This window comes from Eurypyga helias, unplaced genomic scaffold (genome assembly GCF_000690775.1).
Source record: "Eurypyga helias isolate BGI_N326 unplaced genomic scaffold, ASM69077v1 scaffold8487, whole genome shotgun sequence".
Lineage (NCBI taxonomy): Eukaryota > Metazoa > Chordata > Aves > Eurypygiformes > Eurypygidae > Eurypyga > Eurypyga helias.
The window spans coordinates 35,030-61,718 of record NW_010262361.1 but is presented as its reverse complement, the minus strand read 5'-3'; the positions used below and the strand labels follow the sequence as shown (position 1 = coordinate 61,718).

The following is a 26,689-nucleotide window of genomic DNA, read 5'->3' as shown; positions in this document are numbered from 1 at the left end:
GAAGACAGTGACAAAGCACCTGAATGACTCTGCCCTTACTCAGACTACACGTACATTTTTTTATGGCTTGGAAGCCCTAACTTAAACTTTCACATTATCTGATCTGTCTTACAGACTTAAGGATCTTGGTGGAAAATCTGATTTTAAACATCTGAAAGGAGAAATATGCCTGCCCTTACATAAGTTGTGGGAACCTAGGAACACCTTGAAGAACCTTTTCCTAGTACTTAAAATTCCATTTCTCACATTTAAATTTCTCACCCTGAACTGAGACAGAGTTCAAGGTGTCTAGAAATGCTATCTGCCACTGCTGAAGGTGACTGCAGAGCCCTTCCACATCCTAGGCTCAAATGACTCTCAGAAACACAGGTGAAAAAGAGGGCAAAGAACCACCTACAGAGAAGGCGAAAGTACTGCTTAGCATGTTATAAAGCAGAAGGCATACCCAAGGCTTTTCGCCAGGAAACATTCCCAACTAAAGCACGAGGTGCACAGTTCAGTATGACAATGCTGCATCCAACACACCACCTGAGAAGTTAGGGAATATGGTCTCAAGCCAAACTCGTAGGCCCCTCTTGCCCAGCAACACAGGCTTTGCAGAATTTGCTACTCTTCCCTACCATTTAAATCTACATTCATACATGTGCTATTTTTTTTTTATGAATTGTATTCCTGTATATATGAAATATGTACATTTTATGCCCAAATATTAAAAGCATCATAAAGCAAAAGACACATACCAAGCTACACCACCTAGACAAACTGCAATGAGTTGTGATACCCTAATTTACAAAACATCACACATGCAACTGATTACTTTCCCCCTTATTGTTTAACAATATATTAAGTTTCTAATGTAATAAACTCATGGAATGAAACACTCCAAATATTTTTTAAAGCAGTCTTAGAAGTCAACAAAAAAATATGAGGTCATTTCCACAAATTAAAAAAGGCATCCGGAGAGACACTGGAGTAATTTTGAAATCAAAATAGTTTAGACTATGGAAGAACAAAAGGATTAAATTCATTTCTTAACTGCACCCTCAGGGGTAAATGGTATACTCCTAGATTTTCAAACTTTCAAGTAAAAAACGGTTTCTGGAGAACAAAGAAAAGCTTTTTCAACTCACTTAGTGCTTCAATCAGCCCCTTTAAATAATAAGCAAGAATTAACACATCAGGAAAATACTAGAACCTCAGGGGAACCAGGGTGGTTCTTAAATTGCGTTTTACTTAGTAGAACTAATTTCTCTCAGATTAATACCAACAAACATTTGAAAATAAAGAAGGATAGCCTGTACAGCTCGATACCAAGCAGTATGATGAGATGTGACATTGTACTGTGACCAGCATTTGTAGTTAATTTAAAAGCTAGTTTAAACTAATGCAATCCAAAGTGCTATACAAATTTTATGGATGCCAGTGCAGCATACGAGATGTGGTTTCAATAACATGGAAACCTCCTGGAGATAACGAAGATCTTCCAAATTTCATGGCCCATCAAAAATCTACGTAATAATGAGGACAAAGTACATTATTAAGACCAACTGCCAGAGACACTAGGTTATGCTGTTTCTCTAAAACCTACTCCCCTTTCTTATCTTAGTTAATAGCCTTTTAGGCATTTGAGGATTCACATATGGAAAGAATAGAAAGAGGTTTCTCTCCCTGGAAGGAAAGTAAGCACAGATATTTATATCACTTGCTTGGAAAATCTGATTAATTATTTTTCCATGGGCATCACTTCTTCTTAATTTCTTTTCTTTTTGATATTTTAAATAATCAAGGTGACCCTCTAATTTTGTTTATTATTATACTTGCCAAAATATTAAAACTGGTAGTCCAAGTTTAAGATGCCAGTATCGCAAAGAATGCAAGCTTGCACATAACTAATGCTGTTACAGCAAAACAAAACTCAGTAATTATTATGTAAAAAACAAATGTTCACTTTTTTTTTAATATACTTAAAAAAAAACCCAAAAACACACAGTGCTCATTTAGAAAGTACAAGGAAGTCCTGTGAGACAAGACATTACCTGAGTAGACGAAAATCCCCCAAGGTGATTTCTTTGCTGACTTAACCATTTCATAACAGGGATCCCCTCTGCTAATCTGTCTTGATGGAAGTGGGAGAGCAGAGCATATGCTGCAAGTTCAATATCGATGGACCGTGGCTGCCATGAATCAGAAATTTCAGAAGCAGGTGTTATCCAGAACCTAAATTCTCCTGCAAAAGGAACCAATAATAACCTCAGATCCATAGACTCTGGACTTCTGGAAAGACTTAAGGGAACCATCCTAATTAATGCTTATGTAGGGGATCTAGCAAGGTTTTTTAAAACTGTTTTTAAGTTTAGGACATGTCCCACACGGGATTGTCTTTAGCACTTCCTCAGCAGTGGCTGAATCTCGATACAGAAAAAAATGGAGCCCAAATAGCCACTCCCACAGATTCCAGTAAAATTTACATTGATCCTTTTGTTGTCAGCCTGAAGTGTTCAGATAAAGGAGCCCTTCTGAAAAGGCCACCTCATTGCTGGGGTGCTCCTTTCTCTTCTGGACTAGGGAAGGCACCTCAGGCCTCACAGCTGCTCACTAGGCTCAGTCTTGAGTGAGGCCTTCCAAAAAAGTGACTTCCTCCTCTCCCAAAAGTGACTGTCTAAAAGGCCTAACCCAGTAAACACAGAGGGATGCCCAAGAGGCTCTGTTTCTAGGCTAGAACATTAATTCCTTTGGATTTTATAAGAGGACAGACACTATTTTGAAACAAAAACTTCCATTTCTTGTACTTCATATGGTCTGTCCTTCCCCAAAATAGGGAACAAAATCCAGTCATGCTGAACTAAGAAGAGGTTAAACATGATGAGATGACGTGTCCCTACACAAAATGCAAAACACCTCTGTGTGGCCTTACAGAAAGTCCGTCCCTTCAACTCTTCATTCCAATATTGATTTTAACTAATTGCCCCCCCCCACCACCTCCTGATACATCCAAACCACTTCGGAATAGCTAACCTCATCCATCTCTAATCAGATTGATCTTACAAGCGCACATAAAAACATGGGAAAACGGACAGGCAATGTTCTTCAGCAGCACCATGGTACTCCCATCAGGAACATGGTACCTGAGACTGAAAGGCCTAGCTTTGTTGTGAACTGTCACTCATTTATGGACACTTTTCATTTCAGCTGTCTTGGAAGTTCTTTATATCCTAGTCAAAACTGATTTCAATTCAGAAGAAGGATTCTCTTCATCTCTAATTCCATATGCAGCTGTAGGCACATGATAGGCATTTTTGAATTTGTCAAAAATCCATCCATGCAAATGTATACAATAGTTGTACAATACCTTGGTGTTCTGCTCTCTGGTTCAGTATATTCAGTGCTTCCTTCGCTTTTGCACTTTTTGCCCAGGACAATGCATACGTCACAAGTGCCAAAGTGTAATTGTCTGAAATACCTTCTTCTAATTTATCTTCTAGAAAGTTTGTAGCACTCTTGATGACATAAGCATGCTGGAAAGGAAAATCACATTGAAAAATGTACAGTGAATAAAATATATATTGAAATATTATGGATTATTATCCCATATTAGCCCATATTCTGGGTTGCATCAGGAGAAGTATGGCCAGCAGGTCAAGGGAGAGGATTCTCCCCTTCTACTCTGCTCTCATGAGATCCCACCTGGAGTGCTGCGTCCAGCTGTGGAGCCCCCAACATCAGAAGGATATAGACCGGTTGGAGCGAGTCCAGAGGAGGCCACGAAGATGCTCAGAGGGCTGGAGCAGCTCTGCTATGGGGACTTGGGCTATGAGTTGGGCTTGTTCAGTCTGGAGAAGAGAAGGCTCCGGGGAGACCTTATAGCACCTTCCAGTACCTGAAGGGGCTACAAGGAAGCTGGGGGGGACTTTTTACAAGGGCCTGTAGTGACAGGACAAGGGGTAACGGGTTTAAATTGAAAGCAGGGAGATTTAGATTGGATGTAAGGAAGAAATTCTTCACAGAGAGAGTGGTGAGGCAGTGGAACAGGTTGCCCAGAGAAGCTGTGGATGCCCCATCCCTGGAAGTGTTCAAGGCCAGGCTGGATGAGGCTTTGAGCAACCTGGTCTAGTGGAAGGTGTCCCTGCCCATGGCAGGGGGGTTGGAACTAGATGATCTTTAAGGTCCCTTCCAACCCAAAACCATTCTATGATTCTATGATTTCTATGACTATAATTTAAAAGAAAAATTTGTACAGAAACGGAAACATTACTATCACAAAACAACAATCAAGTAATACCTAAAATTTCTTTTAAAGTCACATGCATGAACCTCAAAGGTAAATCTTTTGATCTGGCGTTGTCTTTTATGAGCGTGAGTAATCTCAGTGAAATCAATTTGAATGACTCTGAGGACTGTTCCCCCCATAAATCTCTTTGTCATGGCTTTAGTCCAAGAACTTGCAATGTTCTTGCTAAAAGCAACTTCCTTTAGGTTTTGCAAAGGCACATAAAATTGAATGGCCTAGAAGCACAACCTTCTATTATCTTAGGTAGATAAGCCAAAGTACAGAGAAGTTTAAAAAACCCAGGTTAAGTTTTGTTTCTGTTCAGATGTCCCTCTACTTCCTTAAACTACAAACTGTTTGCCAGGTACTATGACAATTTATCAAGTCTTCCATTAACTCTGAGTTTTTAAGGAATCCCATTACCTGTTTATCTGGGAACCCTAGGAGAGATGACATGATGTAAGCTGTGAGAGTGACTGGATTGTTGGTGCCTCCTTGAAGATCACTGTGTAACACTTTCCCGGGCTCAAGAAATTCTCCATTTAATTTCTGATGCCGGACAATCCATTTAGCTGTATCCATGAGTACATCTTGGTCAATATCTATGAACGGACGAGCTTGAAGGAAACATCTTAATACAAAAGCTGATAACCTTGGGGAAAAGGTTAATCAAATATGACAAAATTAGCGATGTATTACAGCTCCTTCTGTTGAAGATGATGTAAGAATACTGTGATGCAAGTGCTCTAAGCACACCTCCCAAGGACAGAGAAAAATACATGCCTCACGCAGTCAAACAAGCAGACAAAGCTTAATCCACCAAAACCTGAAGCGATGTCCTTGCTCCTAAAGATCACCACTTCTGCAGCTGTTAAGTTTCAAAAACTCAATATATAGTATAGACTCCCGGTCTGCCTGCACATGTATATCTTCATTCAAATGTTGCTCTCCTGCCTTCTTCTGCTAAGCTAAAAGTGGCCAAGTCATAGCTCACAAAGTAATGCAATTATGAGTGTGATATTAATTATCACAATTATCCCTGTAATGATATCGCCAAAACAACCTTTGTTGTTTTATTATTAATAATCCCAAGTTCTGCTTTGACTCCCTCCTTTGCCAAGCATGCATACACGTAACCTGCCATTCCACTATTTAAGTACCCGAGTTGCCAGTACAGATAAATTATCTTCGTTTTCTAATCCATCAACAGTGAGTCTAAGGCAAGTCCTGCTGGTGTAATGAAAGATGCTCACTGACTCCAGGAGTGGCTCAATCAGTGGCACAGTGACTGGGCTGGTTCTGTTTAAATTCAAGAACATGTACTACTGAATTACATAAGTTTATTTAAACTTACTGAACATGGATTAGCTGAACAAAGTGCTGGAACTTGTCTCTTATCTATCTAGCTTCCACTACTACGCTCACTATGCTTCTTAGGGTGAAATTCAGCACCGAAAAGGCTTTTTCAGCTGTATTTACATCCCCAAAAAGGAGGGGTGGGAGAGGTAAGTAGGACAATTTTTTTCCACCAGAAACTCAGTTCACCCGCTAGGAAATGGATGTCAGTCTTCAGCCTCCAGTATGGAGAGAAATGAAAATCTGTCTGAAGCAATGATGATCACATAGCCCTAAATGGTTTCAGTCAACTGCAAGAGTATTTTAATTATTCTTCTTCATTCCTTTGAGGAAAGCAACAGAAAAACTTTCAGACCAAGCTATTCCCCTGACTAAAATAATTCATCATTCATCTTTCGCAAAATTAAAAAGCCTTGCCTCAATAATGGCTTTGACCGTATGTTATCCAGCTGAATGACCTTAGAGTTGGCCTAAACACCTAATGAAAACCATGCAGAAGGCTAATACAGCTGGAAATTTTTATCAGCTTCACAAAAAATTTTTACTCGCAGGGAAAATATCTGAAATACTCAAATTCCACAGTGAATCTGGCAGAACTACTTGCCATGTGCTCCCAGATGGATCTTCATTTCCAAAGGCACTAAACGAGCCATCATCCCTCTGGAAAAGCAGCTCCCTCTGGTAGCCTGAAGTGAAAAAACAGAGACAGGTATTGAACAGTCTCCTCTCATGCAGGTTCCAGCACAAGCTTTCTGCTGATGTGAAGCGAGGCACTTTCTAAGGCCGAGAAGTGCAAAACATGAGCTCGTATTTCATTAAGTCTCCCAATTAATACAGGAACACACAAACCCGCACAGAAGATGATGAGAAAGCAGACAGCAGGAACACGAAGGATGCAACTAGGGATGGGAAGGGAAGCTCCCGCTCATCTGCCACCCAAACACAACAGCTGCAGTGCAGGGAGACACGCTCCCACGTAAGTGGGTGGCTCCAGGAGCACAGGCGTGAGCGCATAGCGAAGCAGCAGCTATAGTTCAGTGCTTCGGCAAGCTGGAGTTGTGCACCTACAGAGATGCCCTGTCTTTCCAGCAGAACGAAGGACAAGCAGAAATCAGGTATTTTCCAGCTGGAAGGGCAAGGGTACAGCAAAGCTACAAACACTGCTGAAAAACAGATGCTTTCAGCAATTTGCCTTTGACAAAGCAAAAGGACTAACTATCAGAAAGAGCATGCTGGAAGAGGCTGTTCTGAAATGAGTGAGAAATTTCAAAAGACCTGAAGATGTTGAAACCCTGAGAAGGACCCATTTAAATGTATCCAAAGACTTTTCAGTATCCAGAAGTGCAGCTTTCTCCTGGCTGCTGAACATCTGCAATGAAAGGGCCCCAAGAGCTCACTACCTGCTCATGACCATCAGCAGCATCCTTACTTAGTTGCTGACTTCAGTGCAGAACGAATGTTCATTAATGTTAGAAATGAAGAGCCTCCTATGATATGCTACTCACTGTAGTTTCTGATATCTAAAGCCTTCCTTCCCTTAGATTTTGTTTGCCATTTGTGCATCCAAAACAATAATCATATCTATAGCATTTCACAAATCATCTTTCCTTCTTTCCCCCCAGGTTGTCTCTTCCTTTCCTTTACTATTCTGGCTACCGTAATTAAGAAAGTATACTGATTAGTCTAACACCTGACAGATACAGACACAATACTGAACCAGCCAAGCAGAAGGAAAACCCCATCTTATGCAAATGAATGTATTTACAAATACACCCCATGAGGTCCATTCACCTACAGTCATTCCCCTGTACAATGTTCCTTGCATTCATTGATAAAGGATTAATCATTCGCTTACTATCCTGAATATAGATACTGACCGAGTTCCTTAATTACTGAGGAACAAATGGCCTGGTCCCTTAGCCTAAATTGCAGTGTAAGATGAAATCCTAATCATGGTCTCTCTGTAACAGAAAGATGTGAATCTGAACTTCTACATTATACCAGTGCACCTTTGCATATAAATTCTTATCCCAGTAGCATCAGGTTTATTTTTTGTGTCTTTAGAAGAGTTTGAAATTACAATTTCCCCTTAAAAATAGGCGGGAGGCGGGGTGTGTGTGTGTGTGTGTGTGTGTGTGTGTGTGTGTGTGTGTGTGTGTGTTAGATGTATTTAGCACAACAACAGTGGTTAATTACATGATTAAAAGTGGTGAATCTTTCCCATACAGACAAAACTGTCATCTCAGTTAATGATCTAGAGGAGGCAAGCATTCCTGAGTGGAAGGAAAAAAGAATGATTAAGTGCTGTTTCTCACCAAGGAAAGCTGTCAAAGTTTAAGCCTCAAAATAATGTTCTGTGAGGAACAGGAATATATTTATATATACAAATAGACTGCTTCCTCTTCAAAAGTATCTGACTGCAAGGCCTGAAAACCGAGGTCTGCTTCACAGAATCACCCAGAACAGGCAATATACAGCATTATACAGTATTATAATCACCACCCCACTAGTAGTGTAAAAGCGCTGAACTAAAACCAACAGCCTGCTTAAACAAAGACACGGGGATAATTTTATCCCTTACACAGGGGATCTTGGAATTTGTTACGACTGGGAGGGACCCGAAAGATGAGCAGAACCAGAGGGAGGACAGAGTGATCACACAGCTATTTCCTACAGTCTGCTTGCTTTCTTCTCATTGACAACCCCACTGCAGGCACGCAAAAGCATCCAAACACGAGCGTATCTAACAGAGGGAAGCCTGCAGAAATGCTGGAACAGGAGACCTAGGGGCTGTGAAGCACCACGTTCGTTCCAACAGACACTCAATCAGACATGAAAAATGACACTTCAAATGTCAACACGTACAAGTGGAAAGGCAAGGAGAAGAAGGATCCTATTATGAAGATGTACACTAGTTCTCCCAGAGGACAGTCTGAAACCCAAGAGATGCAGGAGGCTCACTGAGCAAGGCTGAAAGAAGTGCACATCAGGATGGAAAGGACTTCAGAAATGTGTGAAAGACTGAAGGGTCTCATGTTTCAAAAAGCTTGGAAATACTGCTCAAACTCATTGCTTGCTTTGGGTCTAGCACCAAAGTTTTCAGACCAACACGGGTTTTTTTTCATTTCTGAAGAAGTGATTTCATGATGGGATCTGTCATTCCCACAACTGAAGCCATTTCTTTTAAAGGCAACTTTTCTTTTGTGTTGCCTTTGTTCTAGGTAAATAAAAACTGCTAAAAGAAAGATCACACAGCAGTCTTTGCATTGTCACAAGCATTTAGCCTTAAAATTAATTATATTAACTTCAGACTATGAGGTTGCTTTTACAAATACTTAGCGGATTCTGTCATGTAGAAAAAAAGGTCTGTTTTAAATTAAAGTCCATGACAATCCATTCAAAAACTGAGCTTATAAAACATCTCAAACTAAAGATAAAATTCGATGTTAAGATTACATTCAAAAAAAAAAAAAATCAGTGCAACGACTGAATCAATATTTTAAAAAAAAGAAAGAAAATTGTCTTTTAGATTGTGGTTCTTTTCTATCTTAGGGTTGCAAGTATTTCATCATACTTCAAAATTCATCTTGAGCTGTATCTTTTCCAAGGAAAATTTCAACAGCTTTAAAAAAAGAAAAATTAAAAAAAAAAAGTCAAAGATTTAGAGAGAACAAACAAAATTTGAAAATGCCATCACAGTGCCTCAGTACGAGTGTAGCTCACATGAGGTGGTCTCATTCCTCCTTATCTCAGCATGCCGACTGCTATGTGGCAGGTGTGGTACACTGCAGTACCGGTACACTGCAGTACCAGCACACTGCAGACAGTGTCTGATCCAAAAAGCAAAGAGAAGCTGTGCTACTTTTAGTTAGGAAAGAGTTAACTTTCTTCACAGTGGCTGATCTGAAGCTATGGATCTGGATTTACCCTGAGAAAAGTACTGATAAGGTATCTTTTTAGCTGGTGATGAAGAGTGCTTTCACCAATTCAAGGTCCCTCTCAGCTTCTGAACCTGCAGCTGCATTCCCAACTCGCTCACTACAAGCAGCGCGGGGGGACACACAGTTCAGACAGCTGACCCAAACTGACCGAAGGGGTATTTCATTCCATAGTACGTCTTGTTTGGTATGTAAGTGGGGAGCGGGCTGGGAGCTCCTAGCTCCTTTGCTAATTCCTCAACTTTTTTTGCTCCTTTGCTAAGTCTTGTGTTAGGTCCTTAACTCCTTCGCTAACTCCTCTGTTAGCTGCTTTGACAACTCCTTTGCTTGCTCGTTCATGGGTGAGTTGGTGGCTCAGCTGGCTTTCCCGGTTGTGCTGTCACTCGTGGGGCTCGCTCAGACTCTGCTGCAATTGCTCTCGAGCTCCAGCGCTCTGGCTCTGGCTGTCACTACTCGGGACCTGGCTGTGCATCAGTTGGCATTTGACTGGTGGTGAGCAACTGTGTCACATGTTTTATTTTCTATTATTTTAATTACTTATTATCACTTTGTGATGCCCTGGAGTATTTCCAGGTTAAAATATACAACAATTTCCAACTAAAATTTTCCAGCTTTCCACTTCTAAAGTCTAAAACTTGGGTGGGCAAACACCAGCCACCAGTGCAAACACCATTCCTTGAGCTCTATGAGGACATGGTAGCATAGGGATGATGCCACTGAAGACACAGACATGGGATGAATATGGTTCCCACTGCCCACTGATTGATTTTCAACCTCTGTGCCTCAAGGAGAGGCCAGAAATGTTTGCTCACACATGGTTTTATCAAAGGAGAGTTAACAACCACCAAGGAAAACCATATAAATTATCTTCTAAACCAGTTTTCCTCTAAAAATTACCTACATGTTTTTACTGAGCAAACTGGCCCTTGCAAACAAAATTGTTCACTCTTTAATTCTGTCAGCCCTGAAGAAAGAGGGAAAGAAAGAGGAAGATGGGCTTTACTTCCAGTTCTCAGGGCACCAACACAGCAGTACTTTAAAACCCAAATGCAGTCACAGATATCTTATGAGCAAGAGTTCTTAAAAATCCTCTATCTTCCTTTTAAGCGTACAGACCTTTTCTCATAAATGATATAGCTTTTGATTTAATATCCTCTCTCAGCTGCCTGGTTTTAGTCAGGTATTGCAAAATATAAACATTTGGAGCAAAATTGATCATATTCTGTTCACCGCAGCCATAAGGCATCTTAATCAGTGACGCCAAACCATTGATAGAAGGCCCAAGTAAATCACCTGAAAGACAAAATTTAATAGAAGTAAATTAAAGCCTATTGCAAATAAATGCATACCTAACACATTAAAGGTGGTATCATCTAAATGGGGAGAAAATATGATACACTGAGAACATTTGTACTAAACACCACTAATTGGGCTGAAAACTTCATTAAACATGCATCCTTCATGATCTGATAAGCTTTGTGTCCACTGTCCCGTCTCCCCACAGATCTTTCCAACTACAAAGTAATTTCAGTCATCATTTAAAAAAAAAAAAAAAAGACATTTTATTCAGGAAAATGTTACAGTAATGGTATATATTTGAAACTTGCTGTATTTCTCCTCTCACCAACAGTTATCAAAGCCTAGGTGTCACAAGAAACAGCAACTAGTCAGATTTTAGATTCTATTCTTCAGACAAGCAGAATTAAAACCGGTCACTAGCAAACTTTGCAGGACCTTCCTTACAAAAACCCAGCTCCTCCTCTAACTCTGAAAAAGGATAGTCAGTACCAATCAAAAGGAATAACACTCCATCCATAAAGTCTTCCTATGCTTAGTTCCATGTATGATGATAAATTACTTTGAATTAATGATTCCACTTATTAATATAGCAACTAAATAAAAATTAATGAAGTTCCCTAAAAACCTATAAAGCCAGAGCCATACTCGTAAGGCTCCTTCAGAAAGGAGTCAAGAAAACCTCTGGCAAACCCTGCTAGGGTAGCTCAAGTTATTACACAGCAGCCTCCCTGACCAATTTGACAGTTTCCTACTTCTAGTGACTACTGGTAACTGCTGTGTTGTTTAAAAACCACCTATGACTGCAGTGCAGGAGATGCCAGCTGCTGGATCATGGACACATATATCTTAGATACAGAGTTCAACAAAAGCCCAGCAGGCAAGAAACTACTTTTAAAAAAAAGACAAACGGCTGAGCAGCAAATAGTAAAGATGGAAAGAAACGGAACAAAATTATCCTTACCAACAGCGGTGACCTGCACTCTCTCACTGCCACTTACAACATCAGATGGAAAAGTGAAATCCAAAGTTTTCGACACTGTTTGTGGTTTTCTCTCGGTTAAATCCAAAAGGACTGTCTGGGAATATGTCTGTTCTAATCCTTCAGCCTATCAAAATAAAGACAGACAGGATTATTGTAATCTCCAACTGGGTGTTGCTTTTAGGACTGGGGTTGCACACTTGCTGTACTGAGGATCTAAAACACTGTCAGGTATTTTGTGCTGCTTGCTAAACATATCAAGAACCTGAGCTACTGGCCCATCCAAACTGACACAGAAATGTTTTTCTTATCAAGACCTACCTCCACTACTATTTACTTCTTGAGACCACATGTTAATTACAAAAATACACCCACAAAGATAATGAGAGCATCTTTGATTCCACGGAGCTCCATGCCAAGCATAAGCCAAGGCCAGAGGTGGTACCTTTCATGCAGCCTGCAATCCCACGGCCTGTCATGCAAGGAGAACTTAAACTGAAGTTAGGTACGTGACCATAAAGGTTTCATTTCCTCATACATGCAAAATCCCTTGAGAAAAATTATTCTTGAAACAGAGAAGATAAATGGGTTTCTTTGCTCTGACTAGACCTTAGTCCAACAAGCTTTTATTCTCTTCTGCAGAACAACTGAACTTCCACAGAAAGAACACTAAGTGGCTCCACCTAAACAGCTCACAACCCTGCAGGATAGTGGTCTAAGGAGAGGCTGAGGGAGCTGGGACTGTTCAGCCTGGAGAAAAGAAGGCTCAGGGTATCTCATCAGTGTGTATAAATACCTGAAGAAGGTTGTAAAGTAGATGGAGCTAGGCTCTTCTCAGTGGCAGAATAGGAGGAAACACACACAGGTTGAAATAAAGGGATTTCCTTTTAAACATTAAAAAAGTAAATTTTCTAACCGTGAGGGTCTTCAAACACTGGAATAAGCTGCTTGGCGAGGCTGCAAGGTCCCTGTCCTTGGCGATATTAAAAACCTGACCGTTCATGGTTCTGACTGCGCATGGTTCTGGGCATCCTGCTGTAGTTTATCCTGCTCTGAGCAGGAAGGCTGGACTACTCCCTTTCAGCCTCAACCATTCTCTGATTCTATGATCTTAAGCATTTGTTTTAGGATGAGAAGTACAAGTGCCTACCACCTTTCACTGAAATGCAGCCTAACATGAATCAGACTTAGATGTCCAAAGATACGCAAGACTTACCAGTTTCTGGTTTATCAGAAATTTGGATGCCAAATTACCACCACTAATAAAATACAGAAGTATTCATATAAAATAGGCGTTGAACTAAAACCAAGTGTATGGCAAAACCGACTGCATTTATCCATAATATAGTTATTTGGTTGCCCATCCAGATCATTAAACTAACTGTAGCATCAGCAGTTCACTGGTGCACAAACATGTTTCCCCTTGTTTTCAGAAGTATTTGACATACGATCTGTTGTAGAACAGATCTATGTTCATTCCTGGAAGGGGATCTAAAGAATTTTAAGGGAGAAATTATTTTAGAAGTGGTTTCGACTTAAAGCCACCTGACCTAAAACCAACCTTACAGAGCAAGAGGCAGACAAGTAAATCAGTTTGCTTTTTTGCTACACTCTGTCATCTATTTTAGGGAACAATTTATTTCAGACAAGCCAAGCTGCAGACTGTTTACCTTTACTAAAACTTTCTGGATGATAGCGTCAGAAGCAGCAGAAGATATTGCTGTCACTTTGATGGGAATCTCTCCCAGCTGTTTCGGCTTGATTGGGAATTGAACAGTTTTCCCATCTTCACTAGGCACAGATATAGACTGCTGATTTTGTGTAGCATTTATTTCATTGGATGTCAGAATAATTTCAAAAGCATCATTCATATCCAGGATCACAGTAACCTGTAAACACAGTAACATTTGCAATACGAATTGTTATTTTTGAAAAACTGCTTTCATAAGTTGACACCTTTTTTGTGTCTAGAGAAATAGCTTTATGGTCTGTCACTGAAGAACATATTAAATTTCTCACAAGAAAAAGACGTGGTCTCCACCGATGATGAAAACACTGCAGTGTCTAGTAACATTCAAGTACAAAGAGACTGTTATTTTACCTCAGCTTCTTCTTTCAAATAATTAAAGATGTTCACTTCTAAAATGAACTGCTCTCCTCTGATGACAGAGTATGGAAGGTTCAGGAAGATGAAGAAAGGTTGAAAAGCTTCTAGCTGCAAAAGAAAATCAGCAGTGAACCCACACAATCAGATACCAGCAAGAAAATGACTATACAACTTGTCTTCTAATCACTTTTATATTCAGATGGCATAGTATGTGTACTCGTACTGTGCAGTTAACAAAATGTATTACTGCAGGGCTGAAGCAGAAACCAAAGATGCTTCTGGTCATTAGCACCTTTGTGAGAACTCAGTGGTGCCTTTCAGATTAGAGCTGCTGACACATCAAGTTCCAACAGAAGCACCTGAATTGGGACTAAGAGTCTGTCATCTGGCAAGTCTGGAAGTTGTGATCTGTCCTGAGATGCCATTAAGGTAACTGTGAACTGTTTTGAGGGCACAAGTAATGGATGATTAAGAATCTGTCAGTTGCCTTATCTTCATGTCCATGCAGAAACGCATGTTGGAATATAAAATAACTCTCCCAAATTCTGTAATTCATCAGCACCTTAGAATGACATGTTATTTTGTAAGATTAATCTTGGCACAAGTTTTTTAATTGTAGTTCTAAAAATACATCTTTTCTTAATTAAAAGAAAATCTGCAGAAATATACCAGCAAGCAGTTACTTTTATCTGAGAACAGAGGTTTTTGGATGAAGTCTTGGCTCTAAGTCGTCAGTGGTAAGCTCTCATCAAGCTGAATGGGATCAAAATTTCACTGTTTATGAACATCTGTACAGTAAGAATGGATGAAGCATGATATCCTTTATTACTGAAATGTCAACTAAAAATGGTTTTAATTTGGTTTTCATTAAAAAAAAGTCTTCCAAGTGTTTTGAGTTTCAGATCCAAAAAAACCTCAGTTTGCTTTTTAGCTAGCAAATAGTCCAATGTTTCCTTTTTAAGACTTTGAAAAGTTGTTTTTTCAAAGTGTTCAGCGTCAAAAACTTCTTCAGATATTACACATCAGAGACGTTCAGGTGCAGAATTTTTGATTAATTCTTAGTTGAGATTTTCCATATGTAACTATTTTCTTTGGGTTTTTTTGTTCTGTTTTTCTCAAACTCTTGCAGTACTAAAGTTTTACACTCAGGAATATCCCAGTATATTACAATAAAATATTATAGGGTAAAATTATCGACGCTATGTAGTAGAAGTCAAATAAAAACAAGATGCAAAGCAGTAAACTACATTAATCACACAGACGGGATTATTTCCCCATTACAGTTTTCATGCATTTCTTTTATTTGCCTCTCTGAATGGTACTGATTAACATGTTTCAGCCATATGGAACTCTAAGCACAATCATCCCAACAAGAGTGAAGTACTGCACAGAGCATGTGGGTGATTATAGTTAAATAATAATCTCAATCTGTTCTACTTGCAGCCTTCTCAAATTTGAGGATGAGAGGCCAAGTATATATTTTCATACAGTCTGAATCAGAAAACTATTCTTCTTTCTGTCCCATCTCTGCCAAGCCTAGTGAGAGAAATGAGAATCACGACTCCAGTCTCAAAGGAGCCTCAGCCACAAAATCCGGATTGGGCTCCAAATTCTGTGTTGGAGTTATGATCAGGGTGTTCAAAGCACATGTTCTGTGCCTGTTGTAGCAGCCAACTATGAAATCTGGACCTAGATCTCAGTTTGGATCCCAGAAGTTGCCCCTCCCCAAGAATTTGAGGGCATGAGAACTTCAATGGGTAAACGGCTGTCTTCAAGCTATGCGTGCACTAGTCCTGGCATCAAGTGGGAAATCTATGACCCAGTCCTGCAGTTCGAACCCTTCTAACCTTAGACACTTAAGTGCAGCTGCCTCAATTAGGAACATGTTTTCACTAGGGTCTTTACATAATGAATGGAATGGGATAACTACCTTCAGAGGATTATAGAATCATAGAATCACAGGATGGTTTGGGTTGGAAGGGACCTTAAAGACCATCTAGTTCCAACCCCCCTGCCATGGGCAGGGACACCTTGCACTAGACCAGGTTGCTCAAAGCCGCATCCAGCCTGGCCTTGAACACTTCCAGGGATGGGGCATCCACAACATCTCTGGGGAACCTGTTCCAGTGCCTCACCCCCCTCTCTGTGAAGAATTTCTTCCTGACATCTAATCTAAACCTCCCTGATTTCAATTTATACCCATTACCCCTTGTCCTATCACTACAGGCTCTTGTAAAAAGTCCTGATTATTCTGCGTATACAAAATACTAGCTAAATGAGACTTCAAAAAGTAATTCTTATTTTAAACAGGCTAAATAACGCCCTCTAAGTAGCTGTTTCCATGAACACAGTGAGCCTAGGACAACTGCACCTGTACGCTGGGAATGTCAGGTTAGAGATCTAACCTGAGGAGTGCTGAATTTAGTTTAAAACGCTAAACTCCTCTAACAAAAGCACAAAAAGAGCCTCGGGAGACAGGAACTCGTCAGCAAGAAGCATCTCATCCTACTGCTGGCTCTCACTGTTCACTCTGCTCCTCATCCTAAATTACCTAACAAGTAGCACCTATGCTTAGTCCAAGACTGGTTTTGACACACAGATGAAAGCAAGGCCAGAATTTAGCCTTTAAATCATTCTCCCATCCTCCCTCCTTGGGTTATTGTTAGAGAATCATAGAATGGTTCGGGTTGGAAGGGACTTCAAAGATCATCTAGCTCCAACCCCCCTGCCACAGGCAGGGACACCTTCCACTAGACCACGTTGCTCAAAGCCACATCCAGCCTGGCCTTGAACACTTCCAGGGATGGGGCATCCACAGCTTCTCTGGGCAACCTGTTCCAGTGCCTCACCACTCTCTCTGTGAAGAATTTCTTCCTGATATCCAATCTAACCCTCCCCACTTTCAATTTAAACCCGATACCCCTTGTCCTGTCACTACAGGCCCTTGTAAAAAGTCCCCCCCAGCTTCCTTGTAGGTCCCTTCAGGTACTGGAAGGCTGCCGTAAGGTCTCCCCAGAGCCTCCTCTTCTCCAGGCTGAATAATCCCAATTCTCACAGCCTTTCAAGAAGTACCACAGTGCTACTATTATTCCAGCAGACAACATGCATCTCTCATCCCAGCCACCTCTTCCCAGCTAGTCTGTGCAAACCTCCCTGCATGCACTATCAACTCATGGAAAGCCCTCCCGGCAGAACCAAGAAAACACAGAAATACGCTGTCCTTGGGCAGTCATTTCCCCTTTCTACATACAAAGATTCTGCTGAAGTGGGCACATCCCAGAAGTGGTCTAACAAAACAACTGCTCCAACAGAAATAGGCACCCAAATATCTGTGCAATGTGTGAGATACTGATTTGAGCAGGAAGGGGAGGCAGATACGGTACCACATGTGTCTTCAGTGAGGATGGTTTTTTTCCACAGTTTGACTACACACAGCCCCTCAATCACTTCATTAGCATAAGGAGATGGCTGCTGTTAGAATTAAAATACAGATTCCAGTAATAACTGTTAGCAGTGTTTAAAGGAGAATTGTCTAGTGCCAACGTACCTCCACTGGTGCAGTCGTCACTCCCAGCCCGCTGTTTTCAGACATCACAAAAGCACTGGCTACCCAGGATGTGATGGTATCGGGCACAAAGACTTCCATTGTGGTGTCTGTGTCAGATCTGATGGCAGAAGGGGAGAACAGACTTTCAAAAACATCCATTTACAGGCATGCAGTAAGTGGACATAAATGTTTAAAATTCATCAGAAATTAAGTCCAAAGTCTTGGCAGGAAAAGCTGCTGATTATCTGGTTTTCTTTTCCTAATCATTTAGGTGTATTTGTGATGGGATCAAAATGATTTAAAAAATTTAAAATTACATGAATTGAAGGTAATTACATTGAATCACATTACATGTAGGCAACTTTTACAGAACCTTTAAAACAATCCCAGATGACAGCTGCTTCCCAAAGTTCTCAGCTCTGAAACAATACAAGATTTGTGCTTTCCAACACAGGTCAGATTTCACCATCATTTGACAATTTGAACAACTCACTGAATTGGGTACAGACAGGAACAGATTTCCCTTTCTGGGCTAATCACCATCTTCTCATGCACTGTAGAGAAAAAGACTAGGTCTCCTTCTATGTTATCTCCCTGTCTGCAAAAGGGACTTTCTTTTGTGTCCAGGATTTTTATCTAGTTTCTGTTGAAACTACAAGGACTTCAGTCAGGCATTGTCCTATTTTGTGCAGTTGTACAACGCCTCATTTGGTGGGTCTCCAATCTCACTTGTGGCCTCTAGGTGGTAGTAGAATATAAATAATACTACATTTTTAAGCAGTGTTCTTCAGCACCAGTGCAAATGCTACTAAAACCTACAAAATAGTAACGGCAAGTGTAAAACAGTTTCCATTTGCTTCTAGTCTTATACCTAGTTTTAGTGTCAATCCAAAGCCAAGTCTCTGGAAAATGTGTCCTCACGTAAAGATTGCTGAAATCAGGAAGTCCATTTTTAGCTATCGGCACACCACCACCGAAGCCATCCTCTATGGGTATCATTCCACCGTCTACAAAATAAAAAATATTGTCCTACCTAAAAATATCTAGGCTTAAGCAAAATCAAATTAATACATTAAGAAAGGTCAACTTAATTCAATATTTGGAGTATAATCTACAGCTTTGTTACGTATGGTAACAATACCCTGTGACATTAGGAACTATTTTTGTTCTTGTTTGGGTTTTTTAAGAATAAAAAACATTTCACACAAACTTATATTCCTACATGGCCTCTCTGGAGTGCTTATAGAACTGGTGTTATATGGCTACACATGACAAACTACTGCCATGTGTATCAACTGGAACTGCAAATAAAATCTCCACTCACCCTCTGGCCTTTAATGGGTAGTGTCACGGAGGACAGTGTCAAAAAGGAAGTATTTAAAATAGTAGTCATATGCATTTTGTAGGTCTTGAACCTTGAAATGGTAATAGCTTGCGAGGCTGGATGCAGCCTCTATGAAGTACAGTAAGATGACCTAACAAGGGCCCATGAACCTCCTTCCCCATTCAGTAAATTAGATTTGGCTACATTTATTTTCATTACTTACAAAGATAATGTTCCTTATCCTCCTCAAGAATTGCATCAGTTGATACCCAAAGGCTGCATTTCTGGATAAAATTTATACAGTATATCTCAATACAGGACATTCAGGACCAACAGTGCTTATCTAATTTCTTTTTTTTTTTTTCTCTTTTTAAGACAATTAAGTCATCATAATAAAGCAATCAGAACTAAAGCAAGTAATGCATAGGAACCAACAAAACTGAGATCATCTCAGTCTGAATACTCCCTTAATGACCGAAAACTTCTCAAAAGGAAGCCAGTATCAAGTATAATCCATATTTATGAAAGTATAAACATATTTCATATTTCAGAGTATTTACATATTGATAAATTTCACAATTCAAAACCCATATAAGCCATGAAAACAGTACATTGTCTACACTCTCAAACTTTAAAAAGGGTATTTTCTTCTAGCAAGTGATGTGCAAATCACTAAGCAGTAAAAAAAAAGTTAGTTAAAATTTTAAAAATTTTAAAAGTACCTGAAAGACACCAAAAGAACCTCTGACCAGAGGGAAATACTGCGCTGTGCTGTATAAATTGAGCTCATGGAAGACCTAAGACATGAAGAAAAAAAAAATCATCCAAAGGGTGAATGCAAACGCACATTTTTCATCACTTTCACTGTTGTAAATGCTAATTCACAGAGCTGTACCTCAAGCAGCAGTCACTTCACTCTCATGTCAAAGAGAAATGAATCCGTGACAGGATGAAGAGGATTACGCTGCAATGGTTTCATGACTAATGGAGAGGGACCAAGACTATATAAGCCTGAAACAGGAGCCTACAGCCCACTAATACTCTATAGCACTTAAGCTACAACATCTGAGCACCTTAGGAATGACGTATATTGTAAGCTCTTTCAAACTGTTGATGCACTAGAGCTTCTGCAATTAAAGCAAATTCAAAAAGATGAGTAATTTATTCTGCTCTTCAAGAACTACAATTCTTTATTTAATATTACTAATTTTAAAGAGTAAAAAGCACAAATCATTAGGGAGTTTTTCATGATTTTTTTTTTCCTTCCAGAAAGAAGAAACTGCCAAGTGTTAACTGAGCAGTTCATTAAATTAAGAAACAATAAAGTATTGATTGGAATTAGAAATGCTGGGCCTATTACCTTGTAAAGTCTCAGTCTTTCCTGCTTGTGTTGACAAACTGCTTGCAGCAGTAAAAAATATTTGCATAATTAAGGACTGAAAATCCTACCCAAAGAACATTACTCATTCAGCATATAAACTCTAACATTTCCATAAACATACACCTTTCATGCACACAACAATGAAAACCACTTTTCCCCCATTTACTTACAGAATCTTCTGTGATTTCGCTACTTTCTCCTAGAAGCTTTGTACTTTTATCAACAACTGCAAGTCCAATTACTGATCCTAGTTCTGTTGTACTAATTTTAAGGGAGACTTTCTCAGATGGCTTGACCTTATCTTTGCTCCAAGAGATTTTAATCTAGAAAAAAGTGAAAAACAGCACTTGTTTAAATTATACAGTGATACTTTACAGCCACTAACAACTCCGAGGAAGCATTTGCTTAGCTTAATTGGCTATAATTAAGACTCTGGATTTGCTTTTCCTAAGACCTTTGGGAAAATACTACGGCATTGATTATGCTCTCTTGCTCTTCTAGCCGATCAGTTCCTGGGGCTGGTGGGAAGACAGCATCAGGATCTGTTGTCACTTCAACCAGCTCTTGGTACACAAGCAGCAATCTCTTGAGACACAAGGATACACCAGTTTCTACAGCTAAGGGCAGTAAGAGAAATGTGTTCCCTCTTTATCAATGCACAACACAACATTGGAAAGATTATTTTGGAAAAAACTTCAACCCTCAAAGATTACATCTAAGCGTTCCATGGTGAGATCAACACAGAAGATGAACATATGTAACAGATGTATGGAAGAAGGAAATAAAGAGGCTAATACAGCATCAGCATGCCTTCCACTGGGGTACTGAAGAGAGGAAGGGTCACCTGCTCTAAGGTATTTCTAATGCATCCCATCCCTACTGCATCAGATGACAATGCAAAATGTCTGTTTAAAATGAAGAATTTTAGTCTTTTCCCTCATCAAAACATTACTACTACGAAGTCTAGATGCAGAATTCAGTTCCACACTTAAGTTACCTACATTTAGCTGTCCACGTTTCAGTTCAGTGTTTTAAGCTCTCATCACACACAGAGTCAAAAGGAATAATGGAGACTGGGTAGAAGTTTGGTTCACCATGAGGCATAAATCCAAGTGCTGGTGAAGAAAACACTCCTACAGGCTCCACTGACTGTGTGCTGCAGGTCAGATTCAGTTACATAAACACTGGCACTTAGTGCCATTTGAGATGTTTAAAAGGTATCCAAGATGTGCTCAGTGGTGCTGCCAGACAGGATACAACTTTCCCTTCTGGAGCAGGCATTGGAGTCCAGGAAGAATAACTTAAAACCACTCTTTTGGGAAGACTCATTCTCTGTAAACTGAGTTTAGACACATAATTCACATACAGAGATGAGACTCAGCTACCTGAGGGCACCTGGAACCTCTTGAGATGTCTCACAGCATGCTGTCTGACCCTCAGCTCCCATTGCAGAAAGGGGTAAGTCTCCCACAGAACCTGTGAAACATCCACCCATCCCATGACGACATCTTGAATACCCTCTGGCCTCTTGGAGGATACTAGATGTCTTGTGCTTAAGCAACCGAATCCTGATCCTACATGTATAGACATGTATTCAGATGTCTGAATCTAGAGCCACCATAACCCTTCCTCTGATAAACGTGTGTAATGGTATCTTCCATGCACATTTAGCATGAAGATCACAGCGCAACAGCAATCAAACTAATGTTACCAGCATAAATGGGATTAGCACAAAGTGTTTCACTGTAAATGGGCATCAGACTGATTCATGCAGAAAAATGGTTTGTTTCTGGGTACACTGTGGCACTGCAGCTCTGTATATCTGATTTTACCAACTCATTTACAGAAATTAAATGCTTGACAAGGCTACAAATTACAGAGAATGTAGCTTCCCATAGTACTAGATTAATTTCAGCGGCTCACATTCAAATGGTGAAATGGAAATAGCTTGCAATTTTGAAGCCTTTGAAATTAGTTCTTTCCTCATCTTACATTTTTTAACTATACAGTAAGGTTGATATTAAATTCTCATAATTTGTTGTCTTAATTTTTCATCCACTCTGTAAATATATTAGGATCGTGCTTTTAATCCATAAACTACATTTAATCAAACCAATATTTTCAGGATCAGGCCTTACTTACCTCATTGCTACAAAACATAATGCAATCTTATTTGTAAACACTACAACCAGTGGAAAGATTTCAATTTGCTTCCAGATGGCTGAATCAAACTGTTATGCCCTCCTCATTAGAAACATCTACCTATATCTACCCTAAGACTCCTGAGTTTCAACTAAATTATCTTACTTGTTTTCTACTTATTTAGATTCTTCAGACACTGGTACATAATAACCGTAATCAACAAACACGTACCTGCAGCTATCTTGTCATCCTGCCTCTCCACTTCCTTATCTTGTGATAACAACGCTCCTACCCTGAGTTTGGATAAATCATGAAGCAAATGGAGAAATTCTGAAGGCAGGAGTAAGACTGCCTCCTTACTGATGTCTGGTTATAAGTGTTATAGCTTATAGAGGGGAGGAAGAATTTTAACTCATTGAGAGCCTTTGGGTGGTCTCACCTGTAAAAAGTCAGTGATGCTTTTATTTGCACAAAGGACCAAATCTTATCCTGGTAAATAAGTTGGAAAAATCAATTCATTGCTCCAATAGCCATTTTCCCACTCCTCTTCAAGCTTTTCTGAGTTAAAGTATGCATGGTCACATGAAACAGAAACACTAGTCACATTCACTGACGACACAGACAAAAAAGGCTTCCTCCGTGCTTCCACAGGAAAGCCAGGAGCACTCACAGCTTACGGAAGGAAGGTCTTTCTGCCAAGTCTCCTCAGGAACACGGCTGTGCGCTGGGCTCCTTGTGGTCACACCACGTACAATGTGACCACTGCCTGGCTAGAGCAAGTAGAGTTCCACACTTAAAACACTTAGGAGTACCCTTCCACTACCCTGGCCAGAGCAATCTTCAGCTCAGTAACTGAACAAAACACAAGGAGATGCTGTGCATCTGTTTATGTGGCCAACGTAGGGCTAGTAGAAATCTGTTTCAGATATGCAACAGCTCTACATTTATAGCTGAACCCTAACTGCACTGGTATTACGAAAAGTCTGTCCAAGGACTTCCACAAACCTCAGATTAATTGTTCAGTGAGCAAATTTTTACATTTACAATCCTATGATCTAAAATACTGTTTACCACGCAACAAACAGATAAAAACATGGCCTCAGACTCAAGTTCAGTATAGGCAGTTACCTTGTCATCCAAAACAGGCTGAATGGGAACAGTGATAGCATCATTTACAACCACTCCAAGCTCATCAACGTAGAATACAAGTATACATGCCAAAGGAGCCCAAGAATTTTCTGCTGTTAAAGTGAATGTTTTTGCAGTCTTTGTGCCAAAAGCCATAATTTGTTCCTTAGATAACACCTGAAAGGGAAAAAATAAACACTCTATCTGCTGGTATCTCACTATGTCATAAGATCTGCAATTCCTTCTATAAATATCTGTTAAGAGGCATACAGCTGTGATTGGTTTTTTTTTCTACTAAGTGGTTGACCAGTTCTATGAGACTGGGTGTGAAACAGGCAAGTCATGTATTATATTTAAATATTAGAAATAGACTTTATCCATGCTTTAATTCCTGTATCATTATGGACAAGTAAAGAACTACAGTGATGAACGCACAGCACAACATACGTTGTGAGAACAGTAATATGGCTGGGACATGTGGGACATCGCATTTGAGTTTGGATCAAGAATACAATTTTAAAAGCAAATCTCCTAAACATCCCTACTTACTACACTTTGGTTTGCACCATGCAGAGTGTGAACTGAGGCCCATTAACACATACCAGTTGAGATCAGGCATTCATTTTACCAGATCAGACTACAGCTAGTCTGAAGGCACCTCGAAATACCAGGGGTTCAGGCCCACAGCATAAGCTTTTTCATTCTAAATCTGTTCCTATTAGGCCATACCACTTACTAATGAAGACAGCAGGGACCTTTTTTTTTTTTTTATATCTTCTAGAGGGTGCTTCTATTTTGGAAAATACACATGAATGTCCACATTTTATATTGTCCTAAGGTTTATCCTTATTCATTCTATTATTAAAGTCTCTGAAAGAAAAAGAATTGCCGCTGTCACGATGGTATGTATAATAAACCCTTCAACCCAGATGCTGTAAGGTATCGTACAGCAGCTGAGACATTAAACAAGCCATTAGTCAAGCCACGTATTTTAAGATGCTTCCCATTAAGTTCTCTCATTAGCAATGCTATCCTGCCTACCGGACCATCTGTTTTCTCATCAAGGCAGGTCTTCTTCTCACTCTGTGCCTGCAGGCTCAGCCCTCACAGCCCTGAACCTGCGTACAGGCTCCGCCAACTGCCTGCTTCCACCTGCAGGACCTGCTGACAAGCCCTAGCTTAGGCTGCTCCCGGGACATCCCTGCCTCTTCTCCCATCATGGGTGCTCTGCACAGTCAGAGACAGCATGGCTCTCACAGTCGCACTTTGTCTATTACATCTACAAGCAGAGATAACACCCAAATCACAGATATGCTTCTCCCAGAGAGCACCTCTGTACAGTGCCAGAGGCATTTCTGCTAGGTAACAAAACGTAGCTCTCTTTCAAAACGGACCATGCTAGGGGAAAGGAAGTTTTTGGGCCACCTCTTTCACAAAGCACAACAAAAAATGCTGAATCTAACTTTCAATCACATTCCACTCACTGGAGTATTTCTCAAGTTGGTTAAAGTCATCTTGGATTGTCTCAGTATGTAAAACCAGTAACTTACCAGATAGTGGAACTCTTTCACTGGCTTATTGCTTGCAATGCTCAGCTCAAAAGGCTTCCCGGCCTAGGAAAAGCATACAATTCATATGGATGAGTACGGAAACATGACGAGTAACTTGAACGGTCCTTATCTTGGCAAGTTTTGTCTCACACCGTACCTTTATATCCTGGCTCTTTGTTTTAACCTGGAGATAAGTCTGGCTGGGGGAGCTGAACACATCATAAACACCAATGTCGGTCCTACTGCTGAGGAACTCTGCCTGCGAGACAATGTAAAGCAAAGCTCTTAACAAAACAGTCACATCTGTGTGGTGTTCACATACACATTGCTGTTTACCAGAGCACGGTAGCCTTAATGCCAGTACAGGGCCACTTTATTTCCTGTTATGTATCTGTTTTGGCTTTTCCCTTGCTGTCTTGCTGCAATTATTAGTCACATTAGACAGGATCTGTCATTTTCTTTCCAGCTCTAACACGAATATAAGGTAAGGAAAATAACAGTAGGTGACATCAGCTGTTGCAAATGGCAGGAACAGCGTATCATCGATCACGTTCTGCATAATTTGGTGTGTCACTACTTGAAAGCAATGTATTACAAAGGAATACCTGAACTCTCAGAGTTTTTGTATTAGACAGGATTGGAAACTCAATATCAATAATTCCATTTTCTGGGACCGTGTAATTCAGGACATGGACCGTCAGATTTCTATCCTCTGTTGCCTCATTCTCAAGGTGAGAAAGTGAAGAGTGGTGTAAAAGCAGGCTTGACTGTTCTGCAGTGATGGTGACAAGATTCTGCCTCTCTTCAGCTGTCAGCTGGTTGCTATCAGAACGTGTCACCTTTAGCTAAAAAAAAAAAGAAAGAAAACATCCATCAAGCAGGGTAAAGCTAAAAATGCACAATACATAATGTAACAATATGCTCACATATCATAAAAACAAGGGCATCCTCAGATTTCTCGCACATCAGTAACTTCATTTTTAATCCCTTGTGAGCGTTGCAGGCAGGCCAAGAACAAAATTATTCATAACTCTAGGTAGTAAAAAAAGCAAAAGCAAAGCAGATGGAAACAAAAAAGTGACCTGCTTTTCAGCTATCCCAATTACTCTTCCAGCAAAAATACTTGTCTCAGGAAAAATATGCATACCCTACCTGAAGCCTAAATATTTAATTTTATCACTTTTATCTCACTACGACTACAAAGGACAACCTAACATTACAGCATATGTAGGAAAAAGTGCCAGATGAGCAGAGATGATATGGAGTCAGATGGCTTTATGGATTCATCAAATGAACTGAAGACTGAAAACAGGCCCAAAACTGACACAGTCTGTAACTTCTTTACTCCAACATCCATCAATCAGCATTACAACTTACATCAACCATTATTCCAGCATTCAGGCAGATTTTCACCCTTAGTAAACTATTCTCCTTCTGCATTACCCACTTCAAAAACTCAACCTCTGCATTTAAAAGGACTGAACTAATGCTTCCCTTTTTCAACTCAGAGGTCTGTCACTCCATCACCTCTCCTCTTCCGCCATTATTTTCCTACCCTCCCTCTGTACAGCATATGCGGACCTCCACCTACTAGTGATAGCAGCAGCTGTTCCTTCACACTCCTCTGGGAGCATAACTGATACCTCCTTCTCTGCCAGCTGCAGCATCGTT

General features: G+C 40.1%; 1 protein-coding gene across 1 annotated transcript in view; it reads right to left on the bottom strand.

The window, feature by feature from the left end:
- The window catches only part of CD109 (CD109 molecule), a gene marked incomplete at its 5' end in the record, with an annotated part of 77,672 nt that overhangs the window by 16,122 nt on the left and 34,861 nt on the right, over positions 1-26,689 (bottom strand). Inside the window, 17 exons of the mRNA XM_010155702.1 lie at positions 2,037-2,227; positions 3,350-3,515; positions 4,691-4,919; positions 6,228-6,309; positions 10,678-10,854; positions 11,822-11,966; positions 13,510-13,728; positions 13,941-14,054; positions 17,494-17,611; positions 18,365-18,500; positions 19,041-19,101; positions 19,540-19,614; positions 20,369-20,521; positions 23,469-23,645; positions 25,019-25,081; positions 25,176-25,277; positions 25,624-25,863. Coding sequence (XP_010154004.1) covers positions 2,037-2,227; positions 3,350-3,515; positions 4,691-4,919; positions 6,228-6,309; positions 10,678-10,854; positions 11,822-11,966; positions 13,510-13,728; positions 13,941-14,054; positions 17,494-17,611; positions 18,365-18,500; positions 19,041-19,101; positions 19,540-19,614; positions 20,369-20,521; positions 23,469-23,645; positions 25,019-25,081; positions 25,176-25,277; positions 25,624-25,863 — 2,448 coding nt within the window. The remainder of the gene's footprint in view (positions 1-2,036; positions 2,228-3,349; positions 3,516-4,690; positions 4,920-6,227; positions 6,310-10,677; positions 10,855-11,821; positions 11,967-13,509; positions 13,729-13,940; positions 14,055-17,493; positions 17,612-18,364; positions 18,501-19,040; positions 19,102-19,539; positions 19,615-20,368; positions 20,522-23,468; positions 23,646-25,018; positions 25,082-25,175; positions 25,278-25,623; positions 25,864-26,689) is intronic.